General features: G+C 30.0%; 1 protein-coding gene across 2 annotated transcripts; it reads left to right on the top strand.

Moving 5' to 3' along the window:
- The first annotated feature begins 354 nt into the window (after nt 1–354).
- LOC105200292 (guanine nucleotide-binding protein subunit alpha homolog) lies at nt 355–25904 on the top strand. 2 transcript variants are annotated; one of them, XM_026138783.2, is made up of 5 exons: nt 355–508; nt 12806–13066; nt 17092–17142; nt 18000–18217; nt 18296–25904. In XM_026138783.2, the coding sequence occupies exons 1-5, from the start codon at nt 506–508 to the stop codon at nt 18651–18653; spliced, it is 891 nt and encodes a 296-aa protein (XP_025994568.1). In that variant the 5' UTR covers nt 355–505; the 3' UTR covers nt 18654–25904. The 2 variants fall into 2 exon arrangements, with proteins under 2 accessions (XP_025994568.1, XP_025994567.1); XM_026138782.2 differs by having other exon boundaries at nt 365–1699.

Here is a 25904-nt window from a genome sequence, read left to right on the forward strand (position 1 = left end):
TCCTTCTTGCTTTTACTAACTTTCAAATATATATCTATTTCATTTTAAGTGCACACTAATTTAGGGAGTTTAGGAACAGAAAACAAACGGCATATGTTATCCCTTCCACCATGTATCGGTCCCGGCTGTGTTCCGATATTAACTGCCAGTACTGAAAATGTATAGTATATGTGACGTGAACTATAAATTTTCAGTACTGCCAGTAAAAACGGAACACAGCCCCCGTGTGCTATCGGGATCCGCCCTTTCACCAATCTAACCGATTGGTTAGTCCATTGAAATTGACCAATCGCATTGCCTGTTGTGTAAAATAACAAATGCAATTGGTCAATTCCAATAGACTAACCTCTCAGTTAGCTTTAACCGAGATTGGTGAAAGAGGCCCTAATTTGTTTTGTACGAGTGCCCTTCTCTGGAAATTGAGAAACCCCCACTCCTCCATAGCTCGTTTTAGTTTATTATTGAACTCAATGGTGCCAGATAATGGTGTGAAGCTAATAGTGTGATGGTACGGAAGCGCAAGTCTTCGTTTATTTCACATTCATCATTTCACGCATTCTCGTTGATCCTCTGTCACTGTTACCATGTTTTATTATTGCGAAATAGTTCCGTCACATCGATCGCATTGGTACAATGTTCATTGTCGTGACATATCTCACTGTGGATCGTAATTGTTAACGCACACGGCAAGCAAAGGTGTGTCACACGACATATACGATCGAAAGATTGACTCGCCGCTTTTCCGAAGCGAGAAAGAAGAGCGAGTGGGCGGAAGAAAGAAAGATAGAGAAAGATACGTAAGGCGGTGTAGCGAGCAAGTAGAACGTACGTTATCAGGAACAATCGTGACACATGAGACATCGTAAACATCGTCTGTCGTGACTGTTAGAAGGTGATATAGATTACCCAGTGATTATTTAATTTATACCCAATTTAGCGCGGCTGGACGAACGGCAGCAGTGATCACCGCGCTAAACACCTTTCTCTCCCCATACCATCGGTATTTTACGTTCTTTTGCACGTATATTCGTAACAACGTGTGTACGTACATAGTAAGGTGGACGTACGAATATATATGTAGTTCAATTGGAATCGATTGGGAAAAATAATCATTGCATCGACTCTCTGTGACATTCGCTTGGTAATAGCGACAGGCGACGGCGTGGTGCTTATGGTGATCTCGCGCATTCCGGCCGGTTACGCCTCGTCTGAGAAATGTGGTTCTGAATCGGTTATTTTCGATCGAAGATTTGTTCTCTCGTGGGGAAGAGATAGTGACTTCTGTACGTGTGTGCGTGTTCGGCTATTGTTACATTTGTACATATGATGTGATTTGTTGTCGTTGTGACGACAGCAAAGGAGAAAAGCATCCAAGGAAGGAAGAAAAGTGGCGACGAAGACGACGGAGAAGGTCGGAGGAAGTGGGAGAGCGAGAGTGAATGAGAGAGAGCGTGAGCGAGAGAGAGGCAAGGCGAGAGGTAAGATGGCGAGCTCCTTAACGTGGTCGTGTTGCCTGCGCTTCAAATTCAGTCCGGAGGAGATCGAACAGCGATACAAGAGTCAAGAGATCGACCGGATGCTGGAGAAGGACCGGCAGACGTTTCGCCGGCAGGTGAAGCTGCTGCTGCTCGGCGCTGGCGAGAGCGGCAAGTCGACATTCCTCAAGCAGATGCGGATCATTCATGGGATCAAGTTCGAGGTGAGAGTCTCCTCCGGGACTCGCACTCACGGAATCACGATGAAACGGAATCTACCTACAATTGGTGGCACCTGCACCCCTCCCCCTCCTTTCTCATGTATTGAATATTTCCGAATTTTTGCGCAGTCAATCCTCGTACAGCATAGAAACATTACAGAAATGTTATTTTAACATTATAAAAACATTGCGAAAAGTTACTGCAATGTTGCTGTAAGATAAACATGTCAATTTCTGAACAAGACCTATTTCTAAACAGACATTTATATTCATATTAAACTTCTTTAAAATTAGATTTTATATAATGTGTATACAAAGTGCTCTCGGGTTAAACAGCCAAACTTAAAATATGAATTTAGGACCTGAAAACACAAAATTTTCCTCTGAATGTATGCTCGCAAGTACTTTGTTTAAAAGATATTTACTTTTGAAGTTACAGAACGGTAGGAATGAATAATGTCAAAATAAGGTTGAAAGAAGGTATATCCTCTATTGCTTTACAATAATACAAATTAGTTATTACGTTAAATGTTTTGTTCAATATGATGACCTCCAGCTCAGAGACAAGCATTGCATAGATTAATGATAGAACGAGTGACTGATTGGCATTGTGCATCCGTAATTTCTTCTCATGCTTGCATAATTCTTTGTTTTAATGGTTGAAGGTCATTAACAGGCATTCCATACACTTTCTGCTTTAGAGTACCCCATATAAAAAATCTAATGCTGTTAAATCAAAAAATATTTCAATTCATTCCTACACTTCTGTAACTTCAAAAATAAATATTTCTTGAATGAAGTGTTTGCGAGCATACATCGAGAGGAAAATTTTTGTTTGTTTTGAGGTCCTGAATTCATATTTTAACCTGGCGGGAGTATGGCGAATAAAAATTACCTTGAGTATGTGGCGGGGTGTGACATACTCCAACACAATAGTGTCTGTAAAATTTTGTTTACATTAGAATCACGTCAAATAACTGCAATATATTATAAAAGAGGATAATATAAGAAACAATTTCAATAAAAAGAAAATAATATTAAGCTCCAGTTACTCGAAATTGCTAAAATGTTGCAATGAAAAATAAAAAATATACCAATGAAAACAGGTGGAGTATGTCATACCTCACCACACTCTCGCTGAGTTAAGTTTGGCTGTTTAACCTGGGAACACTGTGTATATTAAAGTATCTACTAGTAATAGATGAACAGCTCATTGTGTAAAGCAGCAGGAAATAGTAAGGCTAACAACAAGCAAAAGACTGTTTAAAAAAAGTTTATTTTGGTTTTCAACGCACTCCTAAATAGACTTTGAAAAATCATTGAGTTCTCAAATAACAATAACAAGAAAAAATAATTTTTTGAGAAGTGGTGGGAACATTACAAGGATAACTTAGATATAGTAAAAAATGACATTAACACATGTCTGGTTGATAATTGAAAAACTGATTTTAGCTAAAATTGTGGATACATAGTGTATGTAAAAATCGCGGATTACTTTAGTACTACCCAGGATGCATTACCACATGAAGGTAATCCACCTAGTATCTTTTGGCAGCAATTGGAATCCTATAGTTTATTACTTCTATTTTGTGACTTCAAACCTTCTTTGTGGTGTGTATGCATGTATGTGCAAATGTATAATATAAAAATAAGCAAATTCACACCTTGTTTGCATTTTCAGAATCTGATAATGATTCTTCATAGAAGTAATCTTAATTATTTTGTATATTTATGTGTTGATAAAGCAAAAGATGGAAGTGATGCTATTATTAGGCATACTTACAGATGCAAAATGGGTCAACGTGTTATTGAATGTTGTTCTCAACACTTTTTATTAAAGTTTGATTTTAAAAGAACACTTCAATGCTTGCTCAATTCTTCGATAATTACTTTAATGAAGAATCATTATCATTATCATATTTTGAAAATAGAAACAAGGTGTAAATTTGCTTATTTTTATATTATATAGTCTGTTAAATAAGAGCATAGTCAGCCTTATTCACAACTGTTAAAAGTATTGCTCTCAATTTTTTGTGAGCCGACAGAAGAAACCTTTGTCTTCAATGTATTTTGAAAAAATGTTGCGTCATGAGTGCCAAATACGCGACGCGCTACAAGACTGTGTTTCTGTGCAGCCATTCAAAAGGTCCGAAAATGTCTTGAGATATATGCTTGTTGAGATTGTTTCCAAATTTGTTTGAAGCTACTATATGCTTATATAGAACATTCGTCAGTAAAAATTACGTCTCTAAAATCTCGATTAATGTTCTAGCTCGTGCGCCCAAGCGAGTCACTTTTTCACATGTTTTTCACTCAACAGAAGTTTCCTTTATTGTACTGCGGCATTTCATGTTATGAGCACGGATATGAGTTTGAATAGTTAGATATGATATATCCAAACTTTTTTGCTTCAATTTTGCTTGTCCTTGACGCACTATTAGGCTAGGATTCCGAAAACAAGTTTGCAATTATTTGCGTCTTTTTTATTCAATTTTTCTATTGATCTACGTTCCGGTAAATCATCGACAATTTTTGTGACTTTATATCGCTGAACCCACTTTTGCACGAATTGTTTCGACTTCCCCATATAGTTAGCAATCGCTGATGGCAACATTTTCGGATCTTTTGGATGGTTGCATAAAAACACAGTCACGTTGTGTACTTGGCACTTATGGTGGTTGTTTTTTTTTTTTTTTTTTTTTTTTTTTTTTAAGACCAACAGCAACTGAATCTTTCTTCAAAGTGCATCGAAGACATAGGTTTTCTCTATCGGCTCACAACAAATTGAGAGCAACACTTTTACCAGTTGTGAGTAAGGCTGACCATGCTCTTATTTAACAGACTGTACATTCGCACATACAAACACACATACACATTGCAGAAGTCACAAAATACCACTGGAATAATGAATTGTGTGGTCTCGATTTCTGCCAAGGGATGCTAGGCAGACTATATCTTCACATGGTGCTTTCTGGAGAGTACTAAAGTAGTTTGCGATCTTTACATGCAGTATGTATTCATAGTTTTAACTAAAATCATAATTTCTTAATTATTAATCACATATGTGGTAATGTTATTTTTTACTTTATTTAAGCTATTCTTGTAAGCTAATGTTTCCACTTTTCGGACAAATGAATATTTTTTTTGTTATTTGAGGACTCAATAAACAATGATTTTTAAGGTCTATTTAGGAGTGCCTTGGGGGCTCAAAATTAACACTTTTCACAACCTCTTTTAATATAATTAAATGCTATTTATTAATTGCAGTTGCATATCCAACAATAGTGTAAAATAGATCAAAAAGTACATAAAAAGTTGTACATTTTAATTAACACAGAATCTTTATCAGCAGCAATAATTAATTAATTAATTAATAGTATTGGATGAACATAATTAAAATTATATATATATATATATATATATATATATATATATATATATATAGTTTTGTGATATCAACACAAATATTAAAAAAAAAAAAAATAGCCAACCAGTGTGCAGTTTGATTTAGCTCATTAGAGTAATATAGATTAAATCATTAAACATATAAATCATAAAGATGTCTAGATTATAAAATTATAATTAAATACTAGATAAAATAAAAAAAAATTTATAATCAATTTCTTGTTCTATAACATGAATGAGTAAAGTCAAATTAGTAAAAGTTTAGATTTTGTTAGGAATTTTATTTTATATGTAAAATATTATTTGCACTTTTTCAAGAATAATTTCCTTTGTTAATTGTGAAATAATGTTTTTGGATGAACTTTTAATAAATTTATTTATTGTTAGAAACATAAATTTTTAGCAAAATTGTGCTTTATTTATTTTATAATTAAAACACAAACTATCTTTTGAGCATTATAAATATTTAATAAATAACTTGTTTAAAAAGTTGTAAAAAGTTTTTTTTATTAACTAGGAAAACAGGCGCGCACTATACAGCTTTTGTAATTTACAAATTACAAATTTACTCGATACACACACATTAACTCTTGACACATATAATTGTCAAAATACCCGCAATGACAGTAGTACGCGAAGTAAGCACAGCGGGAAAACCAATCAGCATTACGGGAAAGCATCAATAAATTTCGAGAGATGTGCGACTATCTAACATGGACTTTTTCAGATAGGAATAAGATATTCAATAATAAATACAATTGTGATAACATTGCACACGGTTAACGATATGGAAAACCTGGAAAAATCATGAAATAAAAAAATATATTAACTTATTTGCTTTGCTGACTTAAACTTGCCAATAGTGGGATTCTGTAACTCTTAACAATAGTGTTGCTATCGTTACATTATCGTTGCGCAGCTTTTTTATTACATACAATATCTGCGTATAACGATACCGATACTGTCGTTAAGAATTATAAAATTTTGATGCAGATGAAAGTGCTGATAAAATTTATATTTCTTGAGAATAATAAAGACTCGAAACTAAAATAAATAAAACAAGGCTAATAAATCTAAAACGTGGTTGAAGGAGCGCAAAATTATAATAGCTAATTTAGACTCTTATTAGCCTTGGTTTATTTATTATTATTTTTAATTTTTTGTTGCTCATCGTAATTCATTAGGTGCATACAAATGCGCCGCTGTTTGCAAAAATATTTCCACACATGTTTTTAGACAATTTCATAACAATACATTTTATAATTGAGACGATTCAAAATTGCATACTTGATTGTTCATAATTTGACATCTTTTTTTAATAATATTTTATTGAAAGATATTATTCAAGATGAATACTTTGTCACTTTTTTTATGAAAGTTTAAACAACAGCTCATAATCTCAATAAACAGATATTGCAATTGGCTACTAGAATAAAATATGAAACAAAATCTGTGTAAGATAAACTAGAGAGATATTCGACCAATACATGTACCTAACATACAAATTCAAATAAGAAGGCCTATTTGGTCATAGCTAGATCTTAGCGCAGTTTGGTTGAGTCTGAGAAAGTATATAAAATCACACGTATATATAAAGCACTAAGATCTAGCTATGACCGAATAGGCCTTCTTATTTGAATCTGTGTAAGATATTTTGATTCAGCTTTTCTTGGTCATTTAATAACAGAAAATCTTTTACATGCATTTAAAAGTAAACTGAAATTTTTAAATGTAAACAAATACTATAAGTTTTCATGGATGAGCCTAATATAAATTTAAAAATTTTTAAAGATTTTTAATTCGACAATAATTCAAATGATTCTGTTTTGATATTTATGAATATATATGGATTCTATGTTATGAATAACAGTTTTAAAATGAGTTGTAGAGTAACTGAGTGAAAATTATTGAATTTTTAAGAGCTACATATAATTTATTTAAAAAATCTGTTTTGTGCAGAGCAGATTATACTTTCTATTAGGAATCAACATTATTACTTTCGAAATTTTAGGCTGTTAAATGGCTAAATAACAAATAAATAAAGATATTGATATCATTGGTAACTTAAAAAAGTAAAAATATGGAAAAATATAAAAAAATAGACATGAATATCTTTACTTACAAAATAATTCTTGATACTATCAATAATAAATTGATAAAATCTAAATCAGCATTTTTTCTCATATTGCTGATATTTTGATTCTTGAATTTTAAACAAATTTTATACAAATAAATCAATGGCTTCTTTTTGTATTCCTCTAATAGGTATAAACATATTAAACATAAACATATTAAATTAGGTTATTCAGTTCATGCTGAGCTATGTAAAGTGAAAGACAATTAAAAATTTTTAAATTTAGAGTTGAATGAAAGTTAATGTTGAATATTTCCTTAAAATTGTTAAAAATATCTCATCTTAAATACACATTATGTAAAGCGATAAGTTTTTGTGATTTTACTTTCTTAGCAAGGTCTTGTAGTTCCTCTGTTTAAAACGATTAGATTTACCCCTAAAGTTATGTTTCAAAAATAATTAGTTATTTGGTGAGGAAAGTGATATGATTGAAAAACAACTTAATTCTTTTATTAAAAAAAAAAAAGTTTTAATAAACTGTGTAAGAAATACAAGAGAAAGAACCAAAGAATTGATCATTTTTGGAGAGTTGTTCTTAATGATAATTCTACTTCTAAGCTTCAGATAATTATGAAGAAAATATTGATTTTTAGTCACTATAAAATGTATTTGTTGAGAGAGGGTTTTCAGATAAATAAGGAGATTGAAATAGAAAATGAAAATAATCGATTAATTATTACACTTAGACAAGTGTATAATGCAGTCCAACTGCAGGTGGTTTAGAATAGAGTTGCAATTAGTAAAAAGATGATAATTATGAAGAATTTTTATCAAGAATGTTTTGAAGCATTAAAAGAGCAAAAGAAGCTTAATTAGAGATAAAGAAAAAGAGAAATGCGAAAAATAGACTATTAAATAAAAAAATAAAAAATACAAAAATTGCAAATTACAACTAACAAACTTCAAGATATTTTAGAAATAGATGAAAAGATCAATGCTTCTTTTCAAAGGTGCAATAAAATTCTTGTCTTATAAACGTTTTAAAAATGCGTTAAAAATATGAAAAATTTTATTTTATACACAATATGCAAGATTGTTGCGGCGATGTATAATAGCTACAAGATCCTCTATTGTATGGGGTTGTTTCATGCGGAATACTCGATCATTTGGCCTAAATTAATTAGCGGAATATTTAAACTCGATTGTCGGGTTTGGGTTTTGCCAGTATTTATTTTTATGAATGTAAATTAACTCTAACTTTTTAAAATAAGAGCTAAAACTGAGATTGAAGTTTATTTATGCTGGTAGAAATAGACATAAATTAAATAATCTGAATTAATTTGACAAGTAATTCTTTATCATTTAGCATTTAATTAAATTATGAAAAAAATTGATTAGAAACAATAAATTATATATCAAATATAAGATATGAGAGTAAATATACAACAGCGGATTTTTACGTTTAATAATGTTTATGTGAATTTTTTTATGTGAATAAATTTGTCAGAGTATTTTAAGATACCTCTACTAGCATCATTATTCGCCAATTTAATTTTTATTGCGTATTCCAGCTTTGGTTAAGGACTGTTTCATGAATGTAAATTAATATTAATAAACATGATCGACAAATATGCAATGTGCAGGAAATTGTAAAAAATTCACGAGGAGATTGTAAAAATGCACACAAAAATCATTATTAAGCACCAAGAATGCATTGTAGATCGATATTGGTTCTCTTATTTTTGTTTAACATTTTAATCGTACTTAATTTTACTAACAAATGTAGTTAGAAGAAAGTTCACTGTAGACAATTACTTTGTTTGAACTATTATCGTTAATTAAGATGATAAAGATTTAAAAGTTGCCCGTAAGTTAAAATCCATTTCTATTAACTTTTACTTTTTGTTAAATTTTTTAAATTTAGAAGAAGATAAAGAGTTAATTGTTGGATGGTTACATAAATTTATTTGATTTTTTTTTAATTTTTTAAATGATTTTTGGTTTATTTACCTTTTTTTTTTTAATGAAAACTACTTGTCAAACAAATTTATGTAAATACCCAATAAATTAAGATTGAGAAACTTATTAAAGATACATTCAAAACTGTAAAACTAATTTTTTTTTTAAATAAGATGTTAACTCTGCAGACTCTTTCACATATGTATTGATATTTTTTAGATTTTGTAAGTCTTTTTAGAAATTATAGAATGAGAAATTCTTAGAATATATCAGAATTCACATTATGCAGATTTCTAGAAAAGATGTAGACTTTTTTATATTTTTTCATAATTGATCTGAATGAAGTCCTTTGTTTGTTATAATGGGAACGGCCGCGACACAGCTGATAGCCGCGACAGAGTTCTATTTCTTTTATTTAAATACTTAGATTGGATAGAAATAAAAGATGCTGCATTTTTTTAATTTTAACGAAATTTTAACGATAAACTGATATTTGAAAGTTCCTAAAATTGGACTTTGAAATAAAAATAAAGTATTTCAAAACTACAATATATAAATACTATACTGCATGAACCTGTAACTCAAATTGGTCTAAATATTTCTTTTATGTTTTAGATATTATTGATCTATAAAAATTTTGAAAAATATTCATATTTTTCTGAAAAAATTTGAAAAATAAGATTTTTTTTAATTATTTTTGAATAATATTTCAATTTGTTAAAAAAATTTGAGAATTTTTCTAAAAATACTATAAAAATTATATGGAAATTCTGAAAAATTCTGATGAAAAATTATATAAAATGTAAACAAGAAAAATTTTTTATGCTAAAGATTATAAATAGTTGGGTTTTTCAGCCGAATCAGGCTCTGTACTAAATAAAGCCTACTTTTAAATTTACTATTTAAAAACGCGCTTTATGTTTCAAATATATGCTTAAAAGATATGTCATAAAAAGTAGGTTAAGAGGAACTGGGGAATTAATACCTGTAGCAACACGTTTATTCAGTGCAACAAAAACTTGTAACAAAATGGGTAAATTAGCCGTTTTTTGCATGACATTCTGTTAATATTTAAAAAATACATAAAGTTTCAGTAGCACTCTTTATAATTCTGAAGTTCTTTATAAAAATAACGAAGAGTTCTGCATTTTTTATCCTAAAAAGAAAAAAATGAAAAAATGCCGTGTTAACTTCGCGAATCTAACACGACACCTCCTCTAAAGTATAAAAAAACATTAAATATTAGTACATTTGACAGGAGTTCCAATTAGTATTATCAGAGTTCTATCGCTGATTGCAATTTAAAAAAAAATTTATACGATTAACATTTTTTTAAAAATAAAATATTGAACCTATCATGCCACTTGGACGAAAAGTGTCGTGCTAACCATTTATCGTAGTTCCAGCGACAGTTCTCGCTAATTCTGGCAAAGTTCTATGCTGTACAATCATTTTTTAAAATAGTTCTGGCGATTGCATTTTTTAAAATAATTTTTTAATATGCGAACTAGTACACTTTGACAAACAGTAAGACTTTATCTGAATTTTCCATTTACTGTTTAGAATAATAGTTTTCGAGCCCAATTTCTCTTTTGCCAGCACGACACTTTGTCCAAGTACCACCACTTTTGTCGTGGTACGTTTAATATTTTATTGTAAAAAAATGTTAATTGTATAAATTTTTTTTCTTAATTGTAATCAGCGATAGAACTCTGATAGTATTAATTGGCATTCTTGTCAAATGTACTAATATTTAATGTTTTCGTGTACCTTAGAAGAGGTATTGTGCTTAAATTCGCGAAGTTAACACGCTATTTTTTCATTTTTGTTATTTTAGGATAAAAGATGTAGAATTTTTGGTTATTTTTATAAGAAACTTCGGAACTATGAAAAAGCTACTGGAATTTTATATATATTTTTTATATTAATAGAATGTCGTGCCAACTTTACAGATCCCAGAAGTTTACATCTTCTCTTAGAATTGTTCATACATCCGAATTTTGAAATATTCCGAGATTTCTTATCTCATTTTTTTTAAAATATTTTTAACTTTTTTAGATTTTATCATATTTCATCAGAAATTTATAGAAAAAATCATAGAAATCTAAGGATATTTTATAATTAACAAGCATAAAAAATTTTGAGAAAAGATCTAAATTTTTTGAGTATTTCTGAAAAATGTTCCAATTCATAAAAAATCTGACAAGGAACATGTCACGATATCCGGCGCCGATTTGATTATTCTTGAAATATGTTGTTAAACACGAAAATCTAAGAGACACATTTTTTTATATATGCAGAATTTCATGTTTGGGAGATAAAACAGTCCTTTGAAAAAAAAAACAGTATTTCTCTTTTAGGGCAAATATCTTCGAAAGTATAAGACAGAAAAAAATTTTTTAACAAAAGTTGTACAGTTTGAAGAGTACTTTAAAGTTATAAAGAAAAAAATTTTTGTTTAACAAAATGAATCCAATTTGACGGATTGAAACGGGAAAGAAAATGGATTTGTATGAAAATGGGATTGTAGGGTTTTTGGGGTTGCTGAATGATACTGAATCTGAAAAACTCATAATTTTGAAATTCAAAATGGTGGACCGAAATTAAAAGTGACTCGGTTTGGATGAACTCAGGGGTTTTGAAGTCGCTGATTACAATTCTGAACCTATAATTTCAGAAATCAAAATGGCGGACTCAACATGGTAAATTGATAATGAATAAGCATAAAAGTTTGGATTTATTTTACATTTTGAAAAACGTCTGTAACTCGGTGAAAAAAAATCGTAAACCAAAGTAAAAACCAAAAAAGCATTTTAAAGGTAAAGAATAGCACTTTATCGTGGCGTTGATGAAATTGAGAAATAAAATTTAGTTTGGCCACAAAAAACTGGTAAATATGTCAAAAAACGCTGTTTTTGGCCTATATTATTTGGCCAATTTTTTCAAAAATCTGACATGGTGGACATTTTTCGCTGGTGGATTTGGATTCAGCGATCTTGAATTTACTAAAAAATATTGGTTTTCCTCGCCGCAGTTTTTTTGTTGGACTGTGTAATCTGTAATGCTGGATATATCAATCGCCACAATTTTTTTATAACGTTTTTCACTGAGAAAACTAGTGCGTACTGAGTGTGCACTTGCTGCAGGTAATTGGACGTTTCCATTGGTACCGTCATCGCACGAAACCGAAACGTCCAATTGCCAGCGGCGAGTGCACACTCAGTGCGCACTAGTTTTCCCAGTGAAAAACGCTATTATTTATCGATTTATATATGATTTCGCACGTATAAGAAAATAATTGTCTCTTAGATTTTGGGGGTTAGATTTGGGGGGTTAACAACGTATTTCAAGGAGAATCAAATCAGCTTCGGACACCCGTGACATCTCTTGTGAGAAAGTATAAAATTATACAGAAATTCTGAAAAATTATATGAAAAAATCTGAGAAAAATATTTACTGGGATAACAATTTTTTAATTTTTATATTATTACTAATATTATAGCAATAATTATAAAAATTGAGCTATATTTATCTTAACATTCAATTATGAATTCTTTTAATGTTATTACATAAAGTTTGTCATAAGAATATAAAAATGCTATCGTCTTTTCCATAAAAAGTCAATTTTAGAGATTTAAATTTAATATTACTTATTATGTTTTCTTTTTCAGCCTGAGCTAATTAAGGAATACCAACATGTGATCTATCAGAATATAATAAAGGGTATGAAAGTTCTTGTGGATGCACGGGATAAGTTAAATATTCCCTGGGAGAATCCTAAAAATTATGACATTGGCTTTCAATTACTCAAGTTCGAGAACACCATGGTACTGGATACTAGATTATTTCTACATTATGTGCCAGCATTGCAAAGCTTGTGGAAGGATGCATCGATCAGAAGAGCGTTCGATAGGCGAAGAGAATTTCAATTGGTAATATTTATATTACTTTTATAGAGACAACGTGTCTTTTATATAGAAGAGTCTTTGTAAGGAAAAACTTGGAATTTTCTACAATATTATTTTTTACTCTTAAAAATCGGATTTTTATGAGACTATTGGTCATAGTTTTACTTATAAATTTAAATTTTTATTTCTTTTTCCGATAAAATTGTTTTTTTGATTATTTTTTCTTGACGAAAAGAAATTAGTGATTGTTGAATATTTCGCTAGGGAAAACAGAAGGTAGAGATCAAAACGCTCGTAGATACTGTAACTGTATATAGGTTGTTCGATAATGGTTGTATCCACGTGTTACCATACGAGATGATTTACTTCTTTATTCTCATGAAGTACGATAAGGAGACCGAACTTTTGGTAGCAGAAGTGGATTCGAATTTTGTCGTAAAAAATGGATTCGGTATTTGGTCACTCGCGTCGCATGATCGTTAGTACTACCGTTTCTATTGGTTAACAGTCCTTAGAATCCATGGCAGGAGTATCCATCATGCGTGCATGCGTGCGTGCGTGCGTGCGTGCGTGCGTATATGTATATGTATATGTATATGTATATGTATATGTATATGTATATGTATACAATATACAGGATGTCCCAGAATTTGCAGAAATGTTTTTATAAGCAAATTCTTTGGAATGTTCTGAGTCGAAAATCCTAATACGAAAATGTCGAGACTATAATACCTGTCAAATGAGAAGCATTTACAGTAGGCGAATCTGGTAATCTAAAGATTGCGCGCTCAGTGACGGTACAATGACAGTGGGTGCTTTTGCACTTTTGTAAACTTGTTATTACATTAAAGTAATTACGATGATATTGAAATGCTTTATTGATTAAATCATTTAAATATAAATTAGTAAGTGCATTATACATGTCATAATCATATTAAGAGGCGCACTCGCGCTTGTTTTTTAAAAGAAAACTTTTTCTCATCTCTGAATCTCTGAACGAACGAAGCGAGAGAGACCGAGCCTCTTACACGAGTCAGCGAGTTCAAGCATAACGAGATTATCAGATCTCAGCAACGGCTGAACCGATCAAGTTCTGAGTAGTCTCAATCGATAGCTTAGGAACGAATTGCATAACAAAAGTGTTTTTATTTTTTCTCTCCGTGCCCTACGAGCGGAAATATCGCAATGCAAATTCTAATCTCTACATTTTTCTGTAAGATACGTCTTCTTGGTTGTCGTCCTCAGGAATTCTCCTTTTCACATTTTCGACACAGTGTGGCGCTCGCTACTATACACTATCAGCAGTATCAGCATTTATGCGACCATGTGATGTGCATCACGTGACCGCGATCATGATTGCGCGTATGACAGGTTTCCTAACCTGTAACCTGAATTGTCAATAATATCTCGGTTCGTGGGACAAACGACACATTTTTCTGCCGAATTCGTTTGCGTGGTGCAAAAATGCGTTAAATAAGCCTATTATTAATGAATATGTGCAGTTAAAAATATATATTTTGCATTAACTAGAGTCAATATTATATTATACTTCTACGAGTGCTATGTATAAAATTTTTCAAGTGTCATAAAATATGATTTACAATATGCACATGAATATGATAATGAAACGAGGTTAATTAGATCGGATGCACCTTATTAAATCTATTTTTATCTTTCTATTTTTCTCTAATGCATATTTTTACCTTTCCCAGCAAAAATGTGGTTTGCTTTCTCAGTTCTGACTCTAAGTCATACTTTTTTAATTCTAGCGTTAATGTAAATGTATATTTTTAATAACTTGGCGTTTGAAACAAATGTCAAATAATTGAATAAAGATATAAAAATGATTCCAATGCCTGGTGTACATGTAATTTTACAAGTTGAGTCTCAGAGGCCTCAATGTTATGTGTACTTTCTGGTTTCAGAAATTTGTAACTGGATTAATTAATAAGTAAGGTAAGTATATTTTGAATCCTGTTTATTAAAAAAGTTAATAAAGTAAGTGTAACTTTTACAATGTATATAGAGTTTACTGAAAACTAGTTAAAATAATACATGATATTAAATATGCTCGCTATGTTACAAAATAAATTATTTTTTATAAGAGAAAATAGCTTTTATAAGACGCTTAGAAATATTATTGAATATTAAGTAACAGCAAGATTAACACATATTATTTATTTACAATTAACATTTATTTTGTAACACAGCGAGCATATTTAATATCATGTATTATTTTAACTAATTTAGTGAACTCAATATATATTGTAAGAGCTAGACTTAACTTTGTTAACTTTAATAAACAGGATTTAAAATGTACTTATCATACTTATTAATTAATCTAGTTACAAATTTCTAAAACCAAAGAGAATACGCAGCATAGAGGCCTCTGAGACTTAACTTGTAAAATTACACATATTTTTATATTTTTATTCAATCATTTGACACTTGTTTTAAACGTCAATTTATTCAAAATATACATTTGCATTACGCTAGAGTTAAAAAAGTATGACTTAGAGGTAGACCTGAGAAAGCGAACCACATTTTTGCTGGGAAAGGTATAATATGGATTGGAGGAAGATAGAAAGATAAAAATAGATTTAATAAGATGTATGCGATCTAATTAACTATGTTTCATTATCATATTCATATGCGCTTTGTCAATCATATCTTATGACTCTTGAAAAATTTTATACGTAGCACTCGTAGGAGTATAATATAATATTGACTCTAGTTAATGCAAAATATATATTTTTAACTGCATATATTTATTAATATTACACTTATTCAACGTGTTTTTGTACAAGACAAACGAATTCGGCTGAACAAAGTGCATAATATATAACCTTGTTTATACAAGAGACATATTATTTATTGTGGATGGGAGCTGAGATTAATTATATTCACGTAAGCAGTTTTTGAAATTTGCTTGATGTATATATGTATATATATATATATATATATATATATATTGTATATGCGCGTGCGCGCGCGCACACACACACAGGGTGTCCCAATATAAGTGGCCACCCCCTTTTATTTCGTAAATTAGCAGAGATAGACCCAATAAATATAATATCAAATTAAATGGTTTAAACTTTATTGTGAGCAATGGTTACTTAAAGAAATTATCTATATGTTGAAGAACGAAGAGACATGCACAACTTTTGCATGGTAAAGTGAATATTTTTATATGATAAAAGTTGTAGTGTTTTTTTTTTAATGATTACAATGATGTATGATTTATCAAAATTATTTTACAAATTATAGAAGTTATGTCAGTTTAAAGTTTCGCGGGCGACTAATACTATTTCAGTTTTGCCCCTGCGGTGTGGCTAACTTCCGACTCTCGTTTTGGCGATTGATGTGTAACATGTTGATATCTGATTATAATATTTGGTGTAATAATTTTATAAACCTGTAGATTTTCGTATTCTTATTACTTATATTTTACGTACATCAAGTTTATTTTCGTTGAGTACTTTCCGAGTTGTGAGGCTTGAAAGCTACGGTATACTGTAATTTTCAAGCGTCATAACTCGGAAAGTGCGGCCACAGTGGGGAGTCCTACGGCTCATGCGAGCGATCGCTTGTCTTTTTGCGCGCTCTTATTTGGCTGACTTTAATATTTTATTACTCGAAAGTTATTGCAAATATCGCAAAATGGTATCAGACTTTTTGATTTGTCTCGATCCCTTTTACCTCATCGTAATAATCTGTATACATCGCTCTGGGACACCCTGCGCGCGTGCGCGTGCGCGTGTGTAAATCTTAATATTGAAATTGATGTATACATATAATTAAAGTTTGACCACTTTTTTCTTTTTTAGTTTCGGTGAAACCGAAACCGAATATTCGGCCAGATTTTAACTTGTCTAAATCTTAAATTTTTAGCCGAAATTGGTCGAAACTGAATATTTGGTTGGACTTTATAATTTTTATAATTTTATGTACATACATATAATATATCTATACATATTTGCATAATTATTTATTATTTTCATGTTTCCTTAAGTGCTATATTTATATAGGTTTTTTGATGTTTTCAGAGTGATTCTGTCCAATATTTCTTGGATAATCTCGACAGGATTGCGAGAGTGGTAATACTTTTAACAATTTATAATTATATAACAATTTCATATAATTTTTAATAATTATTGCAAAAAGTTTTATTAACGGACAAAAGTTAATAAAAATTATTTTAAAAGCTTTTTAAGTTTTAAAAATGCATTTTTTTTTAACTAATGTGACAATTTCTTGTAATGATATCGAATTTTTTGTGCAAAAACTTATTTTTTTTATAAAATGTTTTTTAACTATAAAACATTTACGAAAAATGTAGAAAAAAAAAAATGTTATAATAATTGATTTGCATAATTTTTTTCAAAAATCTTTAAGGGTCGTTTTTTATATTTTTTGTGAGATGCAAAAAAATTTTCAACGTTCTGAAATTTCTGAACAATAGTGTATGTGAAAATTGATAAAGTGTAACTTTTTCTCAATAATTACCACAATGATTTTGAAAAGTATAGAAAAAAATATTACACTGTTATTAGTATTAAGATTACTATACTAGTCGATGGACAAATAAAAATTGCTTGATATACATTTTTAAATAAAACATTTCTATTAAATCTATACAAAAATTAAATGTAAAAAAACATCAATTAATTTGCAATTTATTATTTTAATGCCTTTTTATTTTAATATTTTTCTTAAATAATCATTTATTAGTAATTATTCAGCGATTGATGCGTAGTGACCCTACTTTTAATTGCTTATTAGGCTTATTCTTTATCCATACCCCAATACTGAACTTTTTGCATGGTTTATTTTTTCACTTTTTCTTTTCATACTGGAGAGAAAAGGGGAAAAGATAAACTGTACGGAAAGTTCTAAGGTGTGGAAAAAAAAACAAATTATTATCTATAAAATGTACAAAAGAAATATTTTTTAGGACTACACACCTACACATCAAGACATCTTACACTGTAGAAAAGCGACAAAAGGAATTTCGGAATTTGTAATACCGATCAATAATATCCCATTCCTCTTCGTTGACGTTGGCGGCCAAAGGTCTCAGAGGCAAAAATGGTATCAGTGCTTCGATTGCGTGACATCTATACTTTTTCTTGTATCGTCATCGGAATTTGACCAGGTTTTATTGGAAGATAGGTATGTTATTTTTTCAATTTGTTTTAAAATGTGTAAAAGAAATAATAATGCTTTTGCTTTTATCAATCAATCTTGTAGGAGGACTAACAGATTGGAGGAATCAAAAAATATATTTGATACAATCATAAACAACATGATATTCTGTGGTGTCTCAATAATTTTGTTTCTAAACAAAACGGATTTGCTAGACAAGAAAGTGAGATCACAGGATACAAATGTTCGTTTGTATTTTCCACAATTCACGGGTGATCCACATTCCATGAAGGACGTGCAAAATTTTATCCTCGACATGTTTGTTTCGGTTAAGAGGGATCCGAGGAAGCCGTTGTTTCACCATTTCACCACCGCGGTGGATACGGAAAATATCAAGGTCGTCTTTAATGCTGTAAAAGACACTATTCTGCACCGGAACTTAGAGTCTCTCATGCTTCAATAATGTAGAAGCGGAGGAGAATAATTAACTAAGATAAAAAGCAGCTAGTGAAACAAAGGTACGCGGTCAGAAATTCAACATTTAATATATTATTGATCTAATCTGTAGTTTTCGAGGAATATTGCAATACACTAAAAAAGGTCGGAACGCATTTCGATAAGACAATATATGTATATGGATGTATGACTTTTGAATATTTACCTTTATATATAGATACATTTGTAGTTAAACAAAAAAACTGCCTGATGTAAAGAGATATTGAAAAATAATTGACTTTATGTACATTGTGTAAGTATGTATGCGCGCGCGCGCGCGCGCGTGTGTGTGTGTGTACGCGCGCGCGCGCGTGTGTGCGTGCGTATGTGTGTGCGCGCGCGCGTACCCACGTGCGTTTATTATATATACATGTATAATTTTTTATCATGTCTATATTTTCATACAGCTCATAACATTCCAGCGATGTTGCAGCAACTTTTCAACATTTCTGCAATATTGCTGTTGCGGTATTTTTGAAATGTAGCAACGTTGCTGCAATATTGTGAGAATATTACAATATTGCTGAAATATTATTGCAATATTGATAAAATGTTGTAATAGTGATGAAATGTTGCTGCAGTATTACTATCGCGACGTTACTGCAATATTGCTGAAATGTTATATTCTGTGCTGTGTAGGTTTTCATTGTGTATATTTTTGATGAATATCGAAAAATTGCAACATTATTACATATGCAAACTCTATTATATATAATTATTTGTATACTGTCAATAATTTCTACCACATGGATCGACATATTTGTATAAAAAGAAAGGATCAGTTACAAATAATTCCATTTAAATTCCCATGTTTATCACATCCTGAAGAAATGCTCCCCAGCGATTCCGGGGTGGTCTTCATAATAGAACTTAGGGTCTTCCAAGGTGGTTTTTAGCGAGTAGTGGGGAAGGGGGCTGGACTCCTCCCTGAGTAGGCCTGGAAAGGTCTGGTTCCTTCCTAAGTCTCGCACCATCCCTGGGCACGGAAGGGGTAGTTCATCAAGGGTATTTTCCCCTTGTTAAAAAAAGGATTCCAATATTTATATAGATATATATAATTCGATGTTTTTTCTTCCATGATTTAAAATGATATAAGATTGTTATTGGTTGTTGTGTTAAGCCATAATTTGCAAATTTACAAGTAACATATTTTTTACTTAAGATTTGGTACTTTTTTTGTCTAAATTTTTGCACCATTGTTTTTGATACTCAAACAATTAAACGGCAAGAACACCAAATACTAAATTCAATACTAGCTATATAAACCAAATAAAGTTAACTAGTTTGTATTCAAATTGCTGCAGGAAGAAAATGATCACTCATTTCTTCTTTCGAGGAAAAGAAATATTCTATACAATAATATTTAAATTCTTGTATCATATTTTATAAATTAATTCCAGACTGTTTTTATTGTCAAACTGAAACTGTTTCCTTTCTTTATACAAAAATTCCAATATTGATTAATTTCTAAATTATTTTTTATGTATCTAATTTTGTGTATATCATGTATCTAATGTTGAATAGAGTTTGTATGCTTCTTAAATTAAATATTATATAAAATATAAATTTTAAAAAAATACAATTGCAACTGTTTTAAATTTTAATGCAATTATATCACGTGTCGCAAGTGCAACAAATTTTATTTGTCTGTTCTGTATATTTGATGACTGAGCCTTTATTGATTATTATATATTTTCGCGGCAGGAAATTTAAATAAACTAATTAGTATTATGTTTTTCGTATTGTGCGAATTAATTCTACACATTAATTCAGAAAAATACTTCAAATTATTTAAACAAACATTACTTGTTTCAAGTATTTCATAAGTCCCGCAAATCTATCACAAGTTTATCATAAGTATCAAATGTATTTAAAATTTGTTCTAAATCTTAATAATTTAATACTTCAATAAAAAACATTAACAATTCAAATGAGATAAGAGGTTCAGAGCCGTGCAGGGTATTGTGCGCTAATACAAAATAAATACCAATGTAAATAAAGTAAACGTTTCGACTATTTAATAACTAGTCATCTTCAGTACAATGTTTGAATCTATAAAATCGAAACAATCAAATAGCAAATCATATCACAAACTTAACGCAACATTAATCAATAAATTAAGATCTTACCGGATATATCAGAGATATCAGTTTACGTAAACGTACCACATTGAAACGTGCTTAACAAAAAGTGTCGAAAAGCATCTTAGTTCGATGTATCCTCGAGGAACGAGCGAAGGGACATCGTTTCCGGAACATGAATTTAAGTAAGCCCGTACAAAAAAAAGAGAAAAAAGACAACAATATTTAACGCCAGAATGTAAAAAATAAATACAGATAAAAATAATAATAAATATAATAGATAGAGAGCTGTACAAGTCAAGATAATAAAATTTTAAGAAGGAAAAAACTAATGTAAAGTCAAAATATAACAACAAAAAATAATAAATTAAAAGCTGTACAAGTCTAATAATAAAATTCTAAAATGGAATACATTTACAATTTTAACATGAAAGGAATAGTATAGATCATACCTATTTGCTTCCTCGAGGATACATCTCGAACTAAGACGTTTTTCGACACTTTTTGTTAAGCACGTTTCAATGTGGTACGTTTGCGTAAACTGATATCTCTGATATATCCGGTAAGATCTTAATTTATTGATTAATGTTGCGTTAAGTTTGTGATATGATTTGCTATTTGATTGTTTCAATTTTATAGATTCAAACATTGTACTGAAGATGACTAGTTATTAAATAGTTGAAATGGTTATTTTATTTACATTGATATTTATTTTGTATTGGCACACAACACCCTGCACGGCTCTGAAGCTCTTCTTGTCTCATTTGAATTGTTATTCTTTAGGAGCCTTGAACCTTGTATTTATTTTCTAATTTTTTAAAAAAACATTAAGTTAAAACAAAATTTTGGCTTACTACTTTGATTTTGGTTTCTCGATGAAATTTTATAATATTCTTTGAAAAGATATAAATTATTTTTCCGTGTAAATGATAACGAGTTTTTCTGAAATTTGTGATGAATATTTTAAGACTATTATTAAAAAAAAATTTTTCTTGAAAGAAGGGAGAATTGAATAATCACTTTTCCTAGCAGTAGTATTGAGATTTTTTTGTATATTTGTTCATGACTTTCCATATTACTTGCTAGATTGGAACGGCAATTTGTATGAAACATTTAATTTAGCATTACAAATTTGATATTGTATTTATTTACACGCATGCATATTTGTTTATATCTTGTTATTTTACAATTGCAAATGGATGTCAGTTGTAAAATCTGACAATTTGGACTGAACCATTGTAATTAGCAAAAATTCTGAAGAAAGTGAAATATATGATATAAAATTATTATCAAATCGCGTGTGTTTCTGGCAACAAATGTCATAGTATCTTTTATTTTGCGCACATTAATTGTATCCAAAGATTGTGTGTAATGACGTCGACGATTAGTCAGCTTAATTATATTTATTAGGTCGATGCAAAAATAATGTCAACTTTTAACATTCAACTTCGATCAAGTTGATCCAAATGATGAATAATCGATTGATTAACTTAGTTCCTGTGCAATTTTTTGAGTGATTTTTAATGGATTTAATTATTACCTTCAACTGGTCGTTGTCAATAGCTGCAGGTCCCGATCTTATTCATCTTCAAGGTTTTCATCTTTGTTACAAAATTTTTTAAATTATTGTACTATCTGTTCGTTTGCAGTGCCCTGGCCAAATGTATTAATTTTTCGATTCTTCTAATATTTTAGAGCCTAATTTGAATTTTCGACTCTTACAAAAAAATTGCTTGGAATTACTTGTTTTTATTTTTAATAAAAATAATAATTGATCACGAAGTTAAAACCAAGACCAAAATTACTAGCACAATGAATAAAGCAGTATCTGCGTTTGAAAATGATGCATCAATTGAACATAACTTTATTGTAGAATAAAGGGTCAAAATTTAAAACAGTAAAAATCTAATATTATTTTTGCATCAATTTAATAGCGAATTCGATTGGACGCACTAATGCATACTGATGTATATTAAAGCCGTTGTACACAGTCAATGATATGTGTTTAATTTAAATTAAAGTAATTGAAAATGTGTATTTAATGTAAATATATAAACGGATTAAATTTTCAATATATTTAAATATACTCCTCAGTATATAAACGTGAAATCCTCAATATATTTTATTATGCTGTTTTGTAAAATATGTATTTTATTATTCGAAATATTTGTATTTTATTTTTACACTTAATTAGATTTGTGTACAATGGCTTTAATGTACACCAGTACACTAGTGCAGTCCAATTGAGTTCGCTATAATAAAATCAAGATGTTTCTATATGTATTGTTCTATATTATTCTATTTGTTGTATACATTTCTCCGAATATCGTTGCAGTTATACTACTAGCCATTCCAATTCCGTTACATAAAATATTTGTTATTTTTAACAAACGAAAGTTCAATAAAGCGAAGTAAGTTTGCTAATAAGTAAATTCCCAAGCAGCTCAGAAGCTTGCAGCAACATTTACATATTGCATTGCAATGTTACAAAGATTTTTTGCAGTATTATTTCAGCAATGTTGCAATAGCGTTTGAAAAATATTGTTTTAAAAATAATGTTTCACCCGCAAGTACCGCAAGGAAGAAGGCGGTACTTAGAGAAATACGGCGGTATTTTATTTCTTTTAATTGAAATCGACACAAGAGAGAATAAAAAACGCATAATATGAAATTTTTAATAAAATGATTTCTTGAGAGGATGCTGAAGATGTCATTTTTTACTGATTAAAAGCGATTAATTTTTACGCATGCTATTTTTCTAATTGCATTTACATCTAATTACAGATTTAAAAATCTTCAGTTAAAGTATGGGCATTAATGTACCTCATAGTGGTCGACTTCATGTCGAGAACGTTAATTTTATATCTTTTATCTTAGTTCAATATGACATCTAGAGTTTTTGATACGAAAGCTTATATAAAGCAAGTTTTATACAAATATTTGACAGTCTTCCTACAAAATGAGATTACTGCGAGATGCAAATTACACATAAAAACAACGTAAAGTTTCCGAAATTTGACTTAGAAGTATAATATGAAAGATTTGCGTGCCTGAAAATTTGTGTATGCTACGAAGCTGAACAATCGTAAATGGAGTAGTTATTGTGCGACACAGTAGGTGACAGATCTTACATTAGATAGCGCTAAAGTCAAAGAACAAGGATAGATGATATACTTATGAGTGCGTTGAACAAAGAGCAGTAACCCACTCGCTTAGTCTTTGCGCTACTTCCGTTATCCTTCGCCCCGCGTGCAACCGTGTGACACTCGACTTTTGCAAAAAAAAAAAAAAGAGAGAATCTAATACCGCCATCAAGTGAGTTCAAGTGTTACTTCAGCATCCCCTTAAACTCTTTACGTTACGCTGTAGTTCTGGGAGCTACCATCTAAGCTTATTTTATCAATGAATCAATTTTTTCACGTATTTCTTTAGCATGTTTTGTATTGTTGGATTGCTAAGGGTTTTTTCTAACTAATAAATTAGGTTTTAGAATTATATTTTAAATAAATAGTTTGTTATTAATAAATATATATTGAAAAATTGTCGTTTTTAAAGATTAATTTGTTTGCATCAAATTTTACATAAAAACTTATACTTTAGAATCACTATCTAAGAGTTTTTGAGGTCGCTGAGTACGAATCTGATGTTAACAATTCAAAATAGTGGCTCTAATATGACGGACAAAGGTTATCAAAATCCACTGGATTTACTTGAAATTTATTATTCAGGTGTTTTTGAGGTCTGATTATGAATCCGATATCAAAAATACAAAATTCGAAATGCCAGATGTAATATAACGGACCAATATGGCAAACGTAATTTTTCAAGTTTCAAGCTAATTCGATTGATTTTGAAAATTCCGTCTGTCCTATGGATCCATTTTTAATTTTGTATTTTTGACACCGGATTCATACTCAGCGACCCCTAAAAATCCCCAGATAACAAAAGTTTCACAAAATTATATTTACTAGAAACAAGTGCCACAAAGGATTAAAAGGCAAATCTCTAAAATTGTGTTTGAAGGTGAAAGTAAATGTGATGTAGTTTAACAGTAAAATATTTACATCTTTTCTTTAAAAATTAATTCAGAAATATTTAAGAGGATGCTGACGTAACGGAATGATTAATATTACAAGTTTGAATTTTCTTCAAATTGACTTTACAAAATCGAAACCCTTTTACATGTTTTATACACAGTAATATGTACTAAAATTCTGTTTTTTTTAACAAAAAATTTAATTATATACGATATGTTCAATTATATACGTTGATTTTTTAACTTTTTTTTTTGTTTTAAAGCTCAAGTTGGAGTATCTCAGCATTTATTATTGTACATACTTCAAGTGTATTGCATAAAACAGTTTTTAATTCTGTAAAATCAATTCAAAGAAAATTAAGATATGTCGGTAATTCTGTCAGTAATTCCTACAGTATCCTCTTAATGGTAACTGAAACTGAAATAATATAACAAATTATAAAAGAAATAATACGTTGTAATATTGCTGCAATGTTGTGATATTGCAATGTTTTTAAAAGTGGACCATTGCTGCAATGTTGCAGCAATATTGCAGCAACAATTCGCAATATTTTTATAATGTTACTATCATGCGATTAAATATTTCTGCAATATTGCTGTAATTTTTCTGTACTGTATGGGTTTATAATATGCAATTTTGTTTTGTATGTCTGTCTCTGTTGTGTATGTAAAAAGGTATTCAAAGGTCATGTCGTGTTTAATCTCTTTTATATATTACTTTATACGAACAGCTGATTATATAAAAAAATGATAGGTAATCAGTATATTTTGTAAATGAAATTTTTACATTCCTACGAAGAAGGAATCAGGTCCAATTTATGTAATTGATAACTTTTACATCGTTTTTATAACAATAACATTGCTCTGAGCATACTTTGTTTTTATATTAGTTAATTTACACAGAATTAATGTGTTGATGCTCATCACGCGAGAAATGCCTAAGATTTATAAGAGAAAAATATATAATACTGCGACATTTGTCGCAATAACAAATTCATAAATATAATTCTAGTAATTATTCTATACACAGTAAACCTTGCTTAATGGAAAATTCTTTTGATACTCAAATTGTCAAATTTTAAATACGCAAGGTTGTTAGCGG

Source organism: Solenopsis invicta, chromosome 4 (genome assembly GCF_016802725.1).
Source record: "Solenopsis invicta isolate M01_SB chromosome 4, UNIL_Sinv_3.0, whole genome shotgun sequence".
NCBI lineage: Eukaryota > Metazoa > Arthropoda > Insecta > Hymenoptera > Formicidae > Solenopsis > Solenopsis invicta.

What these genes read in the sequence shown, in the direction of transcription:
- LOC105200292 (XM_026138782.2), top strand. Translation starts at nt 1,484, where the DNA reads ATGGCGAGCTCCTTAACGTGGTCGTGTTGCCTGCGCTTCAAATTCAGT. An exon ending in GGCGAAGAGAATTTCAATTG is followed by an intron (nt 13,067 to 17,091) that starts GTAATATTTATA and finishes TGATGTTTTCAG; the next exon opens with AGTGATTCTGTCCAATATTT. An exon ending in TCGACAGGATTGCGAGAGTG is followed by an intron (nt 17,143 to 17,999) that starts GTAATACTTTTA and finishes AATATTTTTTAG; the next exon opens with GACTACACACCTACACATCA.